Source organism: Ailuropoda melanoleuca, chromosome 15 (assembly GCF_002007445.2).
Source record: "Ailuropoda melanoleuca isolate Jingjing chromosome 15, ASM200744v2, whole genome shotgun sequence".
NCBI lineage: Eukaryota > Metazoa > Chordata > Mammalia > Carnivora > Ursidae > Ailuropoda > Ailuropoda melanoleuca.
Window position 1 is genome coordinate 77,574,313 of NC_048232.1, and position 19,159 is coordinate 77,593,471.

General features: G+C 50.4%; 1 protein-coding gene across 2 annotated transcripts in view; it reads right to left on the reverse strand.

The window, feature by feature from the left end:
* Window positions 1-19,159, reverse strand: part of LARGE1 (LARGE xylosyl- and glucuronyltransferase 1) — a 521,400-nt gene that overhangs the window by 98,469 nt on the left and 403,772 nt on the right. For both annotated transcript variants that reach the window (XM_034643724.1, XM_034643725.1), the window contains one exon: window positions 12,834-12,938. In XM_034643724.1, the coding sequence (XP_034499615.1) occupies window positions 12,834-12,938 (105 nt within the window). The remainder of the gene's footprint in view (window positions 1-12,833; window positions 12,939-19,159) is intronic.

The window sequence follows — 19,159 nt, forward strand, 5'->3', positions numbered from 1 at the left end:
ATAGGCTCTCCCAAGCCACGGCTCTGGCACATCCCGGCATTTCTATACAATTTGTCCTTTGCAACAAATGTGGATATGGATGGTTGTCTAAAATTGTTTTTCCATGCAGTTTAAAATAAAAACAGAGGGAGCCTATTCTTTGGCAGTAACCTAGCACCCTTCCAGCACCTGGCAGAGGCTGTAATGGAATGTTAAAGCAATTGAACCGCTCTTTTTGCAAGGACTATTGTGTGCCAGGTTTTGCAAAAAGGGCTAGTTTATTAAGTACCTGCTATGTGCCAGAATACAGACTTTTTATACACATACGCTATACACACATCTTACAGTAGTTTCTCCACCTCCGCCCTGAAATACTGAGTAGGTCTTGTGGCTTGGGACTTTCGGACCCCTGATGGCCCTCTCAAACATCAAGGCACAGTGAGCCCTGGTGATGGGGGGGTGAACGCCAGAGGCCTTCGGGAGAAGGTTTCCAGCTGCAGGTACAATAAGGAAGGGCTGAAAATAAGCTGAAAAAAACACCTGGGATCGGGCTGGAGGAGGAAGAGGTGGTGTGTCGTTGACCAAGTGGTAGAGGGTTGGTGATGCGTGCTCCGATGCTAGGGAAACACTGATAACTCTGCTCAGCCTACAGATGGGCACCCTGTAACCTTCTCTGCAATATGGTGACATTCCAGGGAACGCATTGATGATAGACTGAATGTGGGTCCCCCCAATTCCTATGGTGAAGGCTCATCCCCGGGGTGAGGGTATGAAGAAGGGGGTCTTTGGGAGGTGATCAGGTGAAGGCAGCAGAGCCCTTATAAATAGGATTTGTGCCCTTATAAGAGAGACCCCAGTGAGCTCCCTTGCCTTCTTTGCCATGGAAGGACACAGCAAAGAGAGAGCCATCCAGGGACCAGGAACCAGGGTCTGCCCCAGACCCCAAATTTGCTGCCACCTCTGATTTTGGACTTCCCAGTCTACAGAACTGAGAGAAATAAACTTGGGTTATTTATAACACAGCCTGACAGCAGTCTGAACGGACTAGGACACCATTATCACTCTCTGTTCGCAGGAGAGGAACCCAGGGCGTGGAGAAGCGGCCCGACGACCTTAAGTTCAGCATGTGCGGCAGGCAGGACAGACTGACCAGGAGCAGCCAGCGCCCCATCCTCCGGTCTGGGGGATGAGGCCGTTCTGGCTCACCCGGACAGGTGAGACCCGCAGGTGAGACCCAGGGCAGCGGAGAAGCCTTATTTTTGCTTTTGGTTTCTCTTTGTGATTTACTTAGCAAAGAGGGAAGAAAACCATGAGACTCTTGTCAGAGCTACTCAGGAAATAGAAATAATCATTTATAAGGAAAACAGTTTGGGGGAGGAAGATCTCAGAAACAGAGAGGTGGGGGAGCAGTCTTCTTGCCGTTAAGGTTAGCTTCGGGGAGCCTTAAACATACACTCTTTCCTGTGAGGCGGTGCCCGGGGTGATTCAGAAAGTGATGCCAGAGGAGCTCTTCCAGAACTGTGGCTTTTGCTCAGGAGGGCGGGGGATGAGGAACCTTGCCACGTTTTCAGGATGCAGTTAGGAAAATGCTTTAGCGGCTCAGGGTCATGAGAGCCCCCCCCCCCCACCAAACGAGGTACCACAGAGAACCCAGAGCCACCTGCCAAGGGCAAAGCGGTGGGTTAAGTGCCCTGGGCCTGCGAACGGGCACTTCTACAAAGCATCTGAACAGGGTGCAGCCCCAGCACCGAGATGAGAAACCGGCTCAGAGACGAAACACAGATGGGGACAATGAAAAGGGAGAGGGTGCTAGGCGAGGGTACTAGGTTTCTCCCTAGGGCCCCGAGGGCAGCTGTTTGCTGTTTCAACCCCTCCCAGGCTGCCGGGTGATGCTGGATGGGCCCTGCAGCATTCAGGCATCTGCGCTGCCTAAGCTCCCAGGCTCCCCGCCTCCCCCCACGCTCTGCACCGTGGTGCCAGGGGTCTCAGCCACTATGTACTGACAGCTCCCTTCTCACCAGGCGTTTTCCGTTCACTTAATCTTTCCAGCCATCCTTGGAGCCTGTACTGACACTCCCATCTTACCAGTGAAAAAAGTCAGGCAAAAAAAAAAAAAAGGGAAGGGATTTGCCTCAGTGATCACTGTGTGGTCACCGTAAGGCCACTGATGGAGCCGGAACTTGGGCTCTTTGCTCCTCCCTGTGTACGGGACACATATTCTGCAAGTCACACCTTTGACCAAACTAATAGACCAAACTATGTGCTGTTCTCTGTGCCAAGAATTTCCTCATCTCCCAGCCTGGCCTGGGGGGCGGGAGTCGTCTGCTCTGTTGGCCTGGAAGGTCCACCCCCACGTCCCCGCCTCCAGTCCTCTTGCCTGACACTTTTCTCAGTGCATGCAAGCTCTCGGGGCTGTGGCACACCCTTCCGTCACAGCACCCAGCTACACTGTTTTTGTCCTTACGCTCCTACTTTAGGTCTGTGGTGACCATGTGGAGGAGGGGAAATGGTGCAGAGACCACATCTGATTTTAATTTCTGCTCCTGGTGCAGGGCCCAATGTCAGGCACCTGCCACCTGCTGAGTGCGTGCCTACGGAATGGGCAGACGCTATAAGACCCGGGGACACAGACTGGTTCCCACCAGCAACTTTCCAAGTTGTCTTCCATGTCTGGAAAGGCAGGAGTGATGGAATCTGGAATTCACTTATTCGCTCAACAAATATTTGAGAGCTTTCCCTGTGCTTGTAGGACAAAGCTTCCCTCCTCCTTGAAGACCACCTGCTTTCCCTGGCACCTTGTCCTCTCCATCTTCAGACCAGCAATGGCAATGAAGACTCCTCACGCTTCAAACTCTCTGACTCCCCTCTTCGGTTCTGCTGCCAGGTGGAGGAAGCTCACCGCTTTTAAGGGCTCCTGTGATTAGATTTTCGGCCCATCTGATAAACCAGGATAATCTCCCTATTTTAAGGTCTGTAATTATAGCTGCAAAGTCTCTTTTGCCACGTAACATCACAGAATCACAGGCTCCAACGATTAGGGTATGGGCATCTTTTGGGGGCCCTTCATCCTACCACAATGGGCAGCAGTTGATTAACTAAAAATGTCTATTTTCTAACATTGATGAAAAGTACAGTGAAGAAAAAGAAATCCTTTGGAGAAGATGGCTAAGTAAGCCCATCGAGGGGAGAGGACATCTGAGCTGAGCCGTGAAGGCAGTAATGGGAAGAGCAGTCCAGGCAGGGGGCCCAGGCCCGGGGATGAGATGCATTTGGGCAACAGTCAGGAGGCCGGTGTGGCTGAAAGAGAGTGTGCAAGGAAGCATAGGGGCCATGTGTCTGGATGGGTAGCTGCGACGAGCCCAGGCCAACTCCCTTCCAGAGACACCGCACTTTGCCATGACTGTCTCTGGGCTAGTGGTGATCTCTACAAACCCTAGACCTCGGGCAGGAGAACGGGACCAGATGCATGGCTCTGAAGCATGTAAACGTGAGACACAGCTCCAAGGGATGGAGGGAAGAATCTGACGGCATTCTGAAACTGCACACTTGAAGACTCTGATTTGAGTGTTCCTAGATCTTAGGGGCAGCACCAGATCCCGCAGGGTCAGGAATGGCCCAGAGATGGGTTCATCAGACGAAGCTTGGAGAAGGTCTCTTGACATCTCTGCCCAGGGGGTGTGGGGCACGACCCCGTGAGAGCAGCATGAACACCCAGCTCCACCCTCTGCTCCAGACCTTCGCTGTGCTTGCTGTTCTCTCTGGAATGCTGTTCTAGATCTCAGCATGGCTGCTGACCTCCCTTCTTGCAGGTCTGCAGCTCAAATGTCATCCAGTTATTTCTAGAAGATTCCATTTCCTTCCTAGGCTTCCCAGCACATCACATTATGTCAAGGGTTCTCAAACTCAGAGGTGTCGATGTTTTAAGCTGGACATTCTGTTATAGGGGACCCTCCTGTGCATTGTGGAGTGTTTGGTAGCAGCCCTGGCCTTTACCCGCTAAGTGCCAGGGGAATCTCCCTCGCTCTGACAACCAAATTGGTCTCTGAATGTTGCCAATGTACCCCACATTTCCCACCAACTCCTGTTGATAACCGCTGCTCTAGATTACTGTCTTCAAAACACTTACCATCTTCCGAAGTTATTAATTTCATTCAACAACAATACTTACACAATGCCTAATATATGCCAGGCATGATTCTAGGGCCAGGAGATAAAGCAGGCAAATTAATAGACAGAAATTACTACCCTTGAGGAACTTGAATCCTCATGGAAAGAAACAGAAAATTAAAAAGGAAATGAGGGAAATTATCGTGGGTCAATTGCCACTACAAAGAAGTGTAAGGCAGGGAGCGGCGGCGGAGCTGGAGAGGCCCCTGGTTTAAACAGGTGTGCTCAAGGAACGGCAGCGAGGGCAGAACGGCTGGAGCTGAGAGAGTTCAGGGGCTCCCCAGTGCGGTGGCATCATGGGAAGCGAGATGGGGATTGCTTCTCTCCCACAATAAGCGACCTTCCACAAACAGGGCTCCTTTCTGTCTTGGTCTATGGCATCCCCTGGGCCTAGAAGGCTGCCTGGCAGGCCACACCTGCTGGGTGCCTAAGGACGATATTATCCAGCAAATGGACAAATGGATGGCTGGTGCTGGGGAGGGAGGGCTCAGGCCCAGATCTCTTCAATGGACGAAAGACGCAGTTACTATCTGAAAGGCTCAAGAAGATATGGGTCTTCCCTCTTTGGGAACCTCAAGTATCAAAGGAAAGTACTAATGTTTGACATTTATTGATCCAGAGACCATCCCAAGCACTTTATAAATATAATCTCCTTTTGTCCTCAAAGCAATCCTGTGAGGTGGGAACGCTTCAAGTCCTGACAGGACAAATAAAGATTGTTAGTTGCCCAGATATCATGGAGCTAGAACCAGCTGGGACTCGAGCCCACGACTGTTCATTTCCAGAACATACGTAATACTATCTTTCAAAAGGAAAAATGAAACAGGAGCTCCAGGAGCACAGGGTGACCAATGTAGGGAGAGGCTGGACACCTGCAGTCCCTCAGTCCACCTTTTAGGTAGTGACAAAAGGCAGCTACTCCTACACGGACTGAGTCCTCTGTGAGGCAGACACAGCCACCCCCGTCTCATATATGAACGGAGGCTCAGGGAATCGGCGACATGCAGGGAACTGAGTGGGGGCAAGATGACAGAAGAGAGTCCGGGATGTACTGTTCACTTTCTTTCACTGCAGTTATTGGGTGGAAGAGGGCGTGGGTTTCTGGTGGGAACCTAGAAGGTGAGAGCAAGGCCAAAGGAGATCTGGGTAACTTCACTGAACCATAGGAGAAGGGTAAGTGGAGAGAAGCAGCTGGTGGCAGGGCGGCTACACAGACTTCCAGCCAGCTGAACTCCCTCCGAGCAGGGAGCGTGGTCTTAGTCATTGACACCGACCTTGAGGGAGATCCTAAGCAGGTCACAGCTTTGCACTGGGGTCCGTCGGCTGAGCATCTGCAATGCCTTGAACTCATGGCTCTCTGGGGCAGGGCGGCAGGAGAAGGCAGGACCTCTTCCCAGAACAGGCTACCCCAGGGAAGAATGTTCCTGAAACCTATGTGTCCCCTGGATGTTTGTATTATGGTTGTACATACATGTTCTAACTCCCTGAGCCTGAAACTAACACTACTTACAGAAACAAAACTAAGGGCTGGTTTTGCATGGCGTTAGTCGACACTGAGCCTGGAAGACACGTCAAGGCAAGAGGATACTTCTTGCTCTCTGATAATCTGCCAAGAGATGTTCACTACTTAGGGAAAGCATCTCCCAGACAGCACACAGCACTCGTAGAATCAAGGTCCAGTTTTGCATCGGCAGCATTGCACTGAAGAGGGCTCTGCCCTGAACACAGGCAGAGAAGCCCTGGACCGCTCCCTCGGCCATCCACTGTGGCAAAGCCTCGGCCTTTACACGTGAACTCAATATTATTTTACAGTAAATTAATTTCCTTTTATTTCTTCTTTAAATTATAGCCAGGACACTATATTTTTTTTGAAATTATATTTGTAGACAGTGCAATATAGGTAACCTCTGAATTTTATTCCACGATTGTTAAAAAAAAAAAAAGGCATTCAAAACATTTGTTACAAAAATGAGGCAAGGGCTACCGGCAGAATGAACAGAAGGCATTTTCATTATTTTTGTGGATGACCCGCAGTTGAGGACTCAAATGAAGTCAAATAAAATGAGACAGAGATTGGTCTAAATCAGATAAAACTCGACCAGAGATAAATATAAAGCCTGTGCTTTAGGGTCAATAAATCGACAGCAGAAGTACAGAACGGGGACCCTTTGCTGAGCGGTCATTCAGGGTGCTTTTCAGCGGAACTCAAGTTCAATTTGAGCCTGATGAGCAAATGGCAATAAAAGTCTGTACTGGGAGGCCGCTTCTCAAACTTTAGCATGTATCAGAATCATGCAGGGAGCATGTCAGAGAGAGAGAGAGAGAGAGCGCATGAGTGCACAAGCAGGGGGAGCAGCGGAGGGAGAAGAAGAAGCAGACTCCCCGCTGAGCAGGGAGCCCAAAGTAGGGCTCGATCCCAGGACCCCAAGACCATGACCTGAGCCGAAGGCAGACGCTTTGCAAACTGAGCCACCCAGGCGCCCCAAGAGACCATGTTTAGAGGAACAGTTACCTGGCCTCCCCTCCAGAGATGCGGGGGCACTTTCCCTGGGCTAGGAAAGCTGATGTCCGAGGCAGACATTCTGAATGATTCGGAAGAATGGCCTGCACGTCCAGCTGGAGGCACGAACCTCTGATGGTTTGATAACACCCAGAATGTTATCATTCAGGTCAGAGTGTCGCCACCACAGAGAGAAGCCAGAGCTCCCCGGAAATGGCCAACCAATCAGGACGGTGGAAGGTCTGGAAACCATCTCCCACACAATTCCCTCATACGGGAAGAAGGTTTTGGAGGGCTGGGGACTGGCTTGGGACATGCAATGACACACAGGATGTTGACTTGNGGAAATGGCCAACCAATCAGGACGGTGGAAGGTCTGGAAACCATCTCCCACACAATTCCCTCATACGGGAAGGTTTTGGAGGGCTGGGGACTGGCTTGGGACATGCAATGACACACAGGATGTTGACTTGGAAGGCGCAGTGAGAACGTGTCTCCATCCTTACGGTAGAGAGATGGATGACAAAATACCACGCAAAACAGAGTAGATGTTTCTACTGAGTGAACCATTCCTCGAATACCAAGCATCTTTCTCTGGGCTTATCCTACAGACTCTATTTCAGCTCTTCTGTGACACGAGCTTGGGATACAGAGCTCAAAAAGTGATAATCCCCGTCCCCAGAATTAGTGTAGGAGTAGCTTTTTTTTTTCAAACTATTTCCATAGCTCTAGGATCAAGTAAGAGTGGGAGATGCTGCGGGGCTGAACAGTTTCTCTTACTTTCAGACGTTCCAGGATCTCTAATACACCGATATGCAACTTGAATCTCTAAAGGAAGGACACAGTGTGCAGATTTCTCAACCTTATCTGTCCATGGTTTCTAAAGACGTATCAAAATCTCCTGCAATGCCTTCTGGAATCAGTCTAGAAGATGCCGGTCCAGGTTTATGGCAAGGTTGACATTCAACTCTGAATCTCAATGACACTAAGTTCATTTGTGGATGTGCAAGCTCTTCTCCACTAAACTGCAATCTTCTTAAAGGAAGGCTCTTGGTCATTCATTTTTTAAAAATCTTTTGCCACCCAGAATGCAGGCATTCCATAGCATGTGCTGAATGAACTACATCTAAAGCTAGTTTCTCTGGATGCAAGTATTACAGACAGAAACCATCCAAGGATGATAGTCCTTCTGAGCATAAACAGTTCCTGATTCTTGAGCCAAGAGACAAGGAGGGTTCCAGGAAACGGAGGGACTTGCCCAGGGCTGCAGAAAACTGGATGTCGGGGGCAGAGCAAAGGGTCAGCCTGCATCCCATACTTCTGGTCAGCCCACGAAAGCTATCTGGTTAGCAGTTCTTTGGCAAGTGGTCAGATGTAGGCTCCTTTTGAATCCCTGCCACGGAATCCCCACGGCATCTGGCTTCTCCATCTCCACTTTCCTCCAGCCTCAGAGGTGAGTCAGTCCTTGAATGTCCCCATTTTCTTGTTCTGGGGATAAGGATTCCTAGAGAAATTCTTCCTTCCTCCCTGGAGAGCCAGGTCTCCATCTGTCTGTCTCTGGCCTACTTTGGAGACTGAAAGGAATGGGATACATTTTATTTTTAAATAGTTTCTTAAAGCACATCCCCTGGTTAGTACGATGTCCTTCAATTCGGGGAGGACGTATCTTGTCCTCGAGCAACCTTTGGGATCGTACGCGAACGCCCCTCTCTGTAAGGCAGCCATCTCCTTTCTCCTGGCCTGCCTTCCCCTTGCACCAGCATCTCTGGTCACCTGCCACCTGTAGCTTTTCTTCCCCTTCTCTTCCTTGCTTGTGTTCTTAAAATTTTCACCATCAGCATAGGAACTAAAGTGGGCTGAATCTTAACAAGTCTGTTATAATCTTTTTTTTTCTTATTTTTTTCTTTTTAAAGATTTTATTTATTTATTTGACAGAGACAGCCAGCGAGAGAGGGAACACAAGCAGGGGGAGTCGGAGAGGAAGAAGCAGGCTCCCAGCAGAGGAGCCTGATGTGGGGCTCAATCCCAGAACGCCAGGATCATGCCCTGAGCCGAAGGCAGACGCTTAACGACTGCGCCACCCAGGCGCCCCTATAATCTTATTTAAAAAAAAAAAAAAGTCCTGCAGACAGCTGAATGTTGGGTGAATGACATCTTCCTGCACCTAGATGATGGATGGACAGAGCGGTCAGGGAGAAGCCCATCTCCGTGTGAGGATGTGGGAGGTGCCCTTTAATTCCACCTGAACACTTATGGCGAGGGCCCTGAGCCAGGGGCCACCTGGTCATCTGCAGCTGCCGTGGCTTTAGCGGTTCTGTGAAGATGGAATTAAGTTGTACACAGCTCTGGTTAGAAGGAAGGGGAGCAGGTGGGAGACGGTGAGCAGATCTTCTCTAATCTTTTAGGCCTGTGGGCTTTGTGCTAGCAGACTGGGGAGGAAAACCAAGAAGAGGAAGGAGGAAGCTGGCTGGCTATTTCCAGGGGGAATGTCTACCGTGCAAGACAATTCTAGGAATTAATGAAGATGATGCAGAGTGATGTGTCTGGTCTGATGCCTGGTGGATGCAGCTGAACTTGATAATGGGGCCGAATCTAAATTACTTGAAAACAGTTGCTCAGCTTGGCTGTGGTCAGGAGGAGAAAGAAAAGCTACCACCACCTTCCTAATACACTTTGGTCTATCAGGCCTTGTAGCTACACTACCACGGGGAGCCTCATGAGAGGCTGGGGGTAGGGGGCTTATCATTCTCCATTCATAGAGAGAAGCCCAAGGCTCAGAGAGCTGGAGTAGCTGTCCAAAAGGAACAGAGCCGAAAAGTGATCAAGTTACCTCTCAAAGGCAGAGTTTTCAACGCAAACACCTTATGCTTTTTTTTCCTGGGGATTTTAAAAGTAAAACACAGTCAGGAAGCTGATACATGAAGCAAAATCATCACTTTTTCTAAAATAATATGAAAAGGCAATCTCTTCCAGACAGGGGAGAAAGGAGAAAAAGTGCTAGGTGGCTGCGTTATATTTAAGGAAAAGCAAAAAAAGCTTTTTTTTTCTTCCCCCTGACCTGAAGGCTTTGAAGACCTTAGCAAACCTCATAGAACCACCATTTTTAAAGCAGAGAATGGATTCCATTCTTAAGAGGACAGGTGGCAGAAAAAACCCAAGAGGACAGAGACTGAGATTTACTGTGCCCTTGTTTTGTAAAGGCGGGCTTGTTGAACTAGTTACCTTGTGCATCCCCCCCATCCTAGGTACTATTATCCTGTTGTACAAGGGAGAGAACTGGAGTTCACTCAAGGTGAACCAACTTGGCCAAACCTACGTGAACATCTAGTGGCCAAGTTGCGATTCCGGAGCGGATCTGCCAGTGTTTGCCCACACCAAGCTGAAGGCTCAGCGTGGGGCTTTGCTGGAGATAGCCCTTTCGGAGGCCTGCTGCGTGCTGGGATTCGGGACAGCGGGCTCCCTCCCCCAGAGTCCTCAATTTCCACGAGCATCTAAGTGCTGCATGACTCATGCACCAATGTATGGTACAATTCCGAGTCTTAAAATAACAAATCCCCATCATGAAAGCCCATGCATTCTGATGCCGCATAAATCCTTTTATGATGATCACTTGGTGTCACTGGCTTATTTAAATGGACACATCATTCCTAACAGGGCTTTCCTCATCTGCTCTGCACTTTCAGTACCAGCCAGCAGGGAAGTAACTCACCTCCTTGGCATAGCAAGTAGGAGCTGGAGAGGGTTTACATCCTTGTCTGTCTCCTGACCTCATGTTGAAGTCAAACAGGAGAGGCAGGAGGGGACATGTCATTTTTGTCATAATGAATTCCCCGTGTCCCCCATTTTTCTTCTCCCTGCAAACCCGGACTGATGACCAGTGTGTTTTTGTTTTCGAAGATAACCATGACCCTGATGTCTCAACGCAGTCTATCTATGCGACGTTGTCTGTTATTCTGGGAGGAGGACAGAGACTCAACACACACCAGGGTTTACCTGAGATTTCCCTTCTCCCACCCAACAAACGTGGGGGTCTCCAGCTTTACAAGAGCCTGGAGTGACTGTGTTGGGAATCCAGGCTTTGACAAAAGATCAACACGGCATGATAATTCACTGACCAAAGGAAGTATGGTTGGCGCGGGGCGGGGGGCACATCTGCATGGTCCCACAGTGGGTTCCTAAAGGTCCAGCCTCAAATGCATCACGAAAGCCCCTGGGAATGTTTGCTGGGAGGGGAAACAGAGTGCCACCTTTCAGAGCAGACCCTTCTGCTCCAGAAACATCCTGGAGGCTTTCTTAGGGGGCAAAATCCTAGGCCCCTCTCCCGGTGCTTCAAAGACAGAGTCTGGGATTCTATGACAGTTTCTTGATCCTGAAGCCACTTTAGTTCAAGCTGGGAGGGGAGTCGTTAACAAGGCAGCCTCATTACTGATCAGACTAGAGCCTCGACCTCTCTCAGCGTGAGTTTCCTGTGTATAAAGTAGAGATAAGAATAGCACCTGCCTGGTGGGTTAGCGTGAGGACCAAATAAGATCAACATCTAGAAAGCGCCCAGTGCAGACTCAGCTGTGACGCGAAGACACTGCCTTCGCCATTGTTAAAATCCTTGTAAACCAGCCAACGGAGAGCCGCTGCTCAGAGCGGCCTGGCTCCTTGCGGGGGTTCCTCAAGACTTTACCATCCAGCAACTCAAGGGTTAGTGCCCAGCACAGCTGGGGGCCCTGGGGGGAGCCTCCAGATGTGTGAAAGGCTGCTGGTTAAAATTCTTCCATTTCAACCCCTCTGGGCTGTGGTGCCTGGAAGGTGTCACAGGAAGAAATTACACAGAGTGAGGCATGCCTGGACGTTCTGGCAAATGTCACCTAAGGAACGTCCCGCATCTCAAAGGCTGGCCTTCACAGCACTCCCTGACTGGCACCTCTCTGGCTCCTCAGGACACTGACTCTGACCCTTTTTTCCCTTGTCCTCCTCCAGCTTTGACCCCACTACGACCCCATCTCCGAACTCTCACCTCTGGAAGCTTGACTGTCATTCTTTTTTCTTTAGCCTCTGGGGCCCCTGTATTTGCACCTGACCTCTCTGGAGTCTGACCCTGAGCTCTCAGTGTTGACTTTTTGGCTCTGCCCTTAGTCTCCAGGACCCTTGGGCGGCTCCCTCCCCAGACGTCTACCCACCTCATCCCCGGACAGCTGGCCTCAGATACCAGGTCCCGGTCCTTCCGGGCTTGGCCAAACCTACTGCTCCCTGAGCTCCAAGTTCTAGTGCCGACACAGGTCACACGCCTGAATCCTTCACGAACAGGGTGCCAAAGCAGTGAAGAAGAGGATGAAGGGGAAAGGGCAGAAGGATCCAGAAGCACGGCGACAGACAGACATCAGCAGGCCTGAGCTTAAGGAGGGGGAGGCCGCTCTAGTTTCTTATGGGTACGTTCTGTGAGGTCATGGGCTATATGTGGCCCAGCTGGCACAAGGTCAGGACACCCCAGCTACTCCACAAGCAGCTGTCAAGTACAGAACGAACGAATGAACGAATGAACGAATGAATGAATGAACGAATGAATGAACGAATGAACGAATGAACGAATGAACGAATGAATGAACGAATGAATGAACGAATGAATGAATGAATGAACGAATGAATGAATGATACCATTAACAGAGATGCTTTCGCCACTGAAATATTAGCAGAAATTATGTCACTTCTGACCAGAAACCTTCGGAATCAACAGGACGTCTGCTACTTTCCTCCGAGTACAAGAAGTATGAATCCAGATGAATCCGGAATGCCTATGGTGAGCACAGATCCCGCAGGCCTGGCACGGACATGGAATGTGAGGAAGATAAATTTCCGTGCTGAGAAGCCAAAACTTTGGGGTTCTTTGTCTCTGTGGAATCATCTCTGCATCAGTGGACCCAAGAACCTAAAGGTCATGCCCCTAAAAAAGCCCAATGGGACCTAGGTCTGGAGGTTAGTCAGGAGAGAGGCTTTTTGGTGAGACTGCCACAGACCGCCAAGGTCTGAGAGCTACTGTGCTCATAGTCGAGGCTCTAAGAAAGATCTGGAAGGTCGACCGCGTATTATCGCCCACCGCAGAATTCAGGCAGCTGGGTGGCCTCCTCCTGTGCTCTGCCTGCCTCCTCCCTCAGATCACCTTCCAAAACGCCCGCCACACGCTGCCCTCACGATTTACCTGTGTTGTAGCCCCTTCCGAGGGCAGGCCAAGGGCGGTGATTTTTCCACAGGTTTCCCAGGTACCAGTCACTCTGGTTCTCGACCAAGCCCAGGACCTGCTGACCTGGAAAGTACAGAGAAAGCAAAGGTCTTAGAAGAAGCCAGGCCACATGCAACCGTGAGTACCGAGCAGCAGACACAGCCATGGTGGGTCATCACAACAGCGGCTCTCATTCGTAAGTGCCAGGCCCTGTCTCGTGCTTCACTTGTATTAACGGATTTACTTCTCACACTTCGCCAGCCCTGCCATGTGGGGGCCGCCCAGGGTAGCTAATGAACTTGCCCAAGGTCACCCAGTTACTCTGAGATAAAGCCAGAGTTCCAAACCAGCCAGGCAGCCATCGGTCCACCCATCCATTAACTCTTGCAACACCTCTGTGCTTCCACGGCTGCAACGGTCCCCACTGTACACGAGTTCGCTGGCTTTGGGGCATCCACCGAGATCATCTGCTGCCCACAGAGGGAGGACGTGCCCACCCCTTTGTGCAGGAGATGGAAGCTCACAGACAAGAGCCCCCTTTGGCCTGCAGCCCCCTGCCCCCCACTGTTTTTCCTCTCACACCCAGTTTATCTTGGGTCAACAAGCCAAGGTGTCCTGTCAGCATGGGGGTGTTTTCTAGAGGAACAACTGCTTCTCTGTCCCCAGCGCTCGGCTCTGATGTTGGCCTGTATCTGGTGCACCAAGGTCAATAGCCCAGGTGAGCCAGGCCTCTTAGCCACTCAGCATCTTAGGTGAGTCGGTCACTCCTCTCCAGTTCTTCGAGCGGCCCGTTCCTGGGACTCCAGGCCTTCTACGGGGGGCAGCAGGGCATCAGATCCCTCTAGCTCCCACAACACAACCCTATCACGTCACTTGCAGGAGATATTCCCTGGGATCTATAATCAACTATTTTACAGACCGGGAAACCGAGGTTCACCAGGACCATGATATGCACAACTATGATAGAGCCGACACATAATTCAGTATTTGTCTGATGCCCAGATTCCTTTCACTGACTCGGTGCAGTCTTGCTCACCTTTACAACAAGCGTTGGAGGCAGGAATTAAAAATCCACATGTTATAGGAAAAGAAACTGAGGCAAGGACAGTTTAACTTGCTAAGGGTCCCACGACTCATAATCACTGTCTTCCACAGCTAACCGATGTTTTCTGAGGCTAAAATCTTTTTATTATTGGCCAATCTGAGAAATACAGACCTTTCTGACCAAACGAAAGCCCAGCAACACGTTAAGAAAAACACAGCGGTCCTCCCGGTACACCACGCTGCGTGATATAGAACTTCCTTGGTGTGATGACAGCTCCCTGAAATGATGGCGTGTGGGCTCGCTGTAATTTATTTGATCAATTTACCGAGCTCCTATCTAAATCATCACCCCAGCACAAATACATAAATTAGAGGCATGGGAAAAATACTACCACCCACTTTGTCACTGTATATGATCACATCCAAAACTTGTAGAATCCCTCAGAAAAACCCATCACCAACTCAGGAAGGGCAAGAGCCAATCAATTCCGCCCGCAACAAGCTTGGGTGTATAAAACAGGGAGCTCTGAAAGGCGGGTTGTCCGCAGCTGAGAAAACTGTGTGCCACGTCCAGATGCTGGGACCTCATTTGAGAGCTCATGTGATGACCTCGCATGGAGGTTGGTGGGGGGCAGAGGGGCTGCAGAGTCCTTGGGGAGCTGGTTCACAATCACCAACGACCCCAGGTTTGGTATAATGAAGGATGTCACGTGCTCAGCTCTTTCACTGAATTCAGGGTAGCCACCTGAATTTCAGGTAAGGTCACCTTTGGCTCCCTGAAGGTCCAAAATCTGTGCTCTGGCATTGCCTGCACTGTGTTTGGCCCCGATCTATTTCCTCAGAAGCTTTCTCTCCATAGCCACCCTGCATTCCCGCCACATGAAAACGTACATTTTTGCTGCTTGCGTTCTCCTGTCTGGCTCCTGCTCATATGGCTCTTGCTTGGCGGGAACTGCCCTTACCCTTTGCCAACTCCTGCCCAGAATCCCTTCCAGTGCGTCTCCAGCCTGAAGCCACCCATGAACACCCCCCGAGTGTGAACCTTTCCCTGGGCTTGCCCATCAGGTGGGAGACAGCTCTACCTAGCACTTCCTCCCGGCACTTTTTGCCATCAGCTGACTTACGCCCCATCAAGGACAGACAGGTGACACACAGGCACATCCTCACCTCATCTGTAAATACCCACCCTCCATCAGTGCAAGGGCTGAGTAGTGTCCAACACACTAACGGGCACTGATAAATGTCTCTAAGTACATGACATCTGGTGGGTAAACCTGTCCCGGCTGGAAGCCCCATAACGCTCGTGTATTAGTATCCCCACATTTTCGAAGCTGCAGAACATGTGCCCTCCCCTCATTCACCAAGATCCACATATTCTCCAGAATTCTTATTTAGAAGTGTCGAGGCATGAGAGAATTAATAGGAGGATGTGAATCCCACATTCCCAAATACTGAACCAATTTAGGGGTAAAAAAAAAAAAAGTGAGAACAAAATGTCACCTTATAATTGCAAGTTAGAGGACTTACTGTAGATATTCATCACGCCAAAACCCTGACCCCAGTTTGATAAAGTTCTAGAAGAACCTAACTGTTGTGCCAGATGACGTCCAAAGAAACCCTTATGGATGGGCTTGCTCTCTTTCCAAAGCTTCCAGAGGAGCCTGCATGATGCTAGTTAAAAACAGCTACCACTTACATAGCACTTGGTACCTTCCAGCCCCTGCGGCCAAAGGGTCAGGGTCTTCACAAGCCCACTTGCAAAACCCAGCTATCATTTTACTCATCAACAGAGCACTTAATGGATCCTTCTAAAAAAGCAAAACAAAGGCTTAGGAGCTGTTCATTATTTTGTATTTTCTCAACCAATGGATATTAAAATTACCTCTATCCTATTGCTACTGAAGGATTTTTTTTAACCTTAAAGAGGGCTGGCATGTGTAAAAGAGTTGTTTGCAACCACCATGAGCAATGCAGCCCAGGTGCAAATTGAGAGCAGGGGAATTGGGAGAACATGACTGGAGGTTAACCATGCCTCTCACTCCTCCTCTGGAGACCGAGACCTTGAGTTCAAGCCTTCAGCGGAGCAGCGGGCGGACTGGTGTTTCCAGGCGCTGTCACTCTCCCTCTGCAGTTTCCTGTCCAGGTGAGGAAGACGCCAGACTTGCCAGACAGAGCGGAGTGGGAGGAGGTGTAGATCTTGGTGAACGAGGGGAGGGATGCTCTTTCCGAAGCTTCCAGGTGAGCCTGGATGATGGTAGTTAAAAATAGCGAGCACTTACATAGCACCCGATACCTTCCAGCCCCTGGCGCACAGAACAGAATTCTGGGTCTAGTCATCTGCATCAGAAAAACCCAGGTAATTGGAAAGCATGCTGAAGTATAAGAGTTACTGACCCAGGTCTGGAAGCTCTGTCCCTGCTTCAGTCGGGGGTGAGGCTCGCTTGTGGGGTTCCTAGCACACAATACGCTTACGGCATCTAAATCTTGCCCACAGACCAGCAGAATTCAGTGGCAGCCTCCAGCGTTAGGCTGCTCGAGGACAGTGAAGGGATGAAGAAAAGGAATGCTGGAGCCAGACTGCCCAGGTTCAAATCCCGGCTCCTCCACTTGCTAGCTGTGTGACCTCACACAGGTTACCTAACCTCTCGGTGCCTGTTACTTCATTCACTAATAAAGGGAACTTCATCCATAGGACATACCTTAGAATTCATTTTTTTTCTCTCGAGGCACAAGTTAATTTTGTGTTTTTTGCTTATTCAAATGTTACCACTCACAATGCCTGGAAAACCAGTGAAATACTCAGTAGGTATTTGCTCTTAACCTTACACCCAGAATTCCCTGATCCCGCTCTGTCCCATCTGCCTGGATTCAGGCATCTGGTGGCTTCAGCCATCTCCCCGCTCCTTCCTTAGCTGACCCAGTCCTTGTTCTGCCTAGATGTTGCTTTAGTTTCATATCGGCTGAGGGTTTGCTGTGTCAGAGACCACAGAGCAGACTAAGGAATCAAAGACAAATAAAACGCGGTCCCTGCCCTGGAGGCAGCTAGAAGAGGAGGCAAATAAACAACTGAGAAGCAGTGTGGTACTCGAGGCGGGGGGAATGCTGAGGAATGGAGGGCAGGGAATCACTGATTCTGTGGGGGACGGTGGGGGAAGCTGGTGGGGCACCCCCCAGGGTCACCTACTGCCTCCTTTGCGACACGATGATGGGCTCCACCTGCCCTGTCCACACAGCCCTCCACACTCCCAGGCTCCCCTGAGAACAGTGCTGCCTCACAACACCCTTCTCGGCAGAGGCCCCACTGCTCCCTGGTGACAGTCATCCTTTCCAGCTCTGCCAATCCCAGCTCCTCAGCCAGGCGGCATCCAGTCTCCAGCGGTCCACGTCTAAAGCCTTAGCCTGGACGATGTGACCCCATGAGGCCTGCCGTCCCATTAAGACGTAACGTCTCCAGGGACTCCTCTTTGGGGGGCGGGGGGAGGACGTGGGCTGCTGGCGTGCTGCCTTCCTCCGCATTCCGTGGCGTCTCGTCGCGTCTTCTTAGGGGTTATTATAATAAAACACCGTGACTAACAGAAAAGGTTTTGTCATTGTTTTCTGTACGGCCCTGTGGATATGATTAAGTGCACCGTTCCCCGTCTTCCTTACTCCAGGCACAAGTTAACTTATGAAAATGAAGCTGTCTTCTTTGCTTATTCATACATCACCACTAACAGCCAGACAAGAGCGAACACGCTTCGCTATTCTGCTGGGGCCCTGGTGTCGGTGTCACCAGCCAGCAGACGGATGGCTCCGGGCTGGGAACTCCCCTCGCTCCCTCCTTCCGCAGCTTCTGGCTGGAGGCAGGGCTCTGTTCAGTAGCTGAGGCCCCAGGAGCAGGGGATGGTGAGGCTTCCATGGGGCACGAGGGGCACGGACGGGGCAGGCTGGGCCTTCGCCCACTAGCTGGCAGGCAGGATGGCAAATCAGAAAGGCAAAGGGATTGCAAACTAGGCTGAAGAAGGTTCTAGCCCTAGTTCCATAGGGCTTGGCCAAGGTCTGACTTTTTCTGAGCTTCACCTTTTTTTTTTTAAACTATAAAATAGCAAGAATAGATTCTGTCTCCCACCTCCAAGAATGGATGTACAGATCACATGACACAGGTCAAGTGCCTGGCTCCTGACAGGTGCTCACCTAAGGCACTGACCTTCCCCCTGTAGTGATGGTCACTGTGCGTGGTGTCTGAGACGTCCTAGCAAGTGCTGATGCTAGCTGCATAGACTGGACTCTGAAATCTGGCCCTACTGCCCCCACCCTGTCCTGTTGGCCTTTGCCCCAACCCCCCTGGGCCTTTCTGAAGCCATCAGCTTCAGTGACACTAATCTCTTGACTATTTTCCTCCCTCTGAACACTCTTTCCCTGCCTCCCCTTTGATGCTGGTGCTCCCCAACTCCCGTCCTAAGCCCCCTTTTCTTCTACAGTTTCTCCCTGGATAACAGGTCTACTCCAGCGGCCTCAACTACCACCGACAGGAGGTCAATCCCCCATCTCCATCCCCGCTCAGACGACTTTCCGGAGCTTCTACTCTTAAATCCTTGCTCTTCACATCCTTGCCATAACCAAATCCCACAGATTTTATCCGCTCTTTCTCAAACCCGTGCCCTCCCCTGTTCAATCACCTACTCACGCCGTCTCCTTCCTAGATTACTTGGCACATCACACTTGATCACCTTGCCCTCAGGGGAGCCTTGCCATTCCATTCTGCCTACACAGAAATATTTTCAAAGTGCAAATCTGATCATTTTGCTTCCTTAATTAAAAGCTTAATGCTCCCAGGCTCCAGCAGAGTGTGGGTGGATGGATGGATGGATGGATGGATGGATGGATGGATGGATGAAAAATAAGTACTATCTATCATCAGCCATCCTGGCCCATCTGGAACTGTGAACTCTCTCTGAAGGGGTTGGAAGTGGATGCTTACAGGTTAACCTCTCCATGTAAACACCAGGAATGGGTAAGTTCTAGCTCCGCTCACAGATGCTCCCAGGGCTGTCTCCTTATCCCCACCGCCCAGGAAAGCTCCTGGATGCACACAGAGAGTCCGCCAATCACTGCTGCATATCAAACCAGCTCTGCTCATACCAGCAGGGGAATATTAAAATGTTATAACCAGGGGCTGCCTGGAGTATCAGCAGAGAAAGCAACAATGACTTCCCAACCTCATATTTATTCTAATAAGCTATTTTAAACTAGTAAAGTCTTTAATAGTACCATCCAGGGCA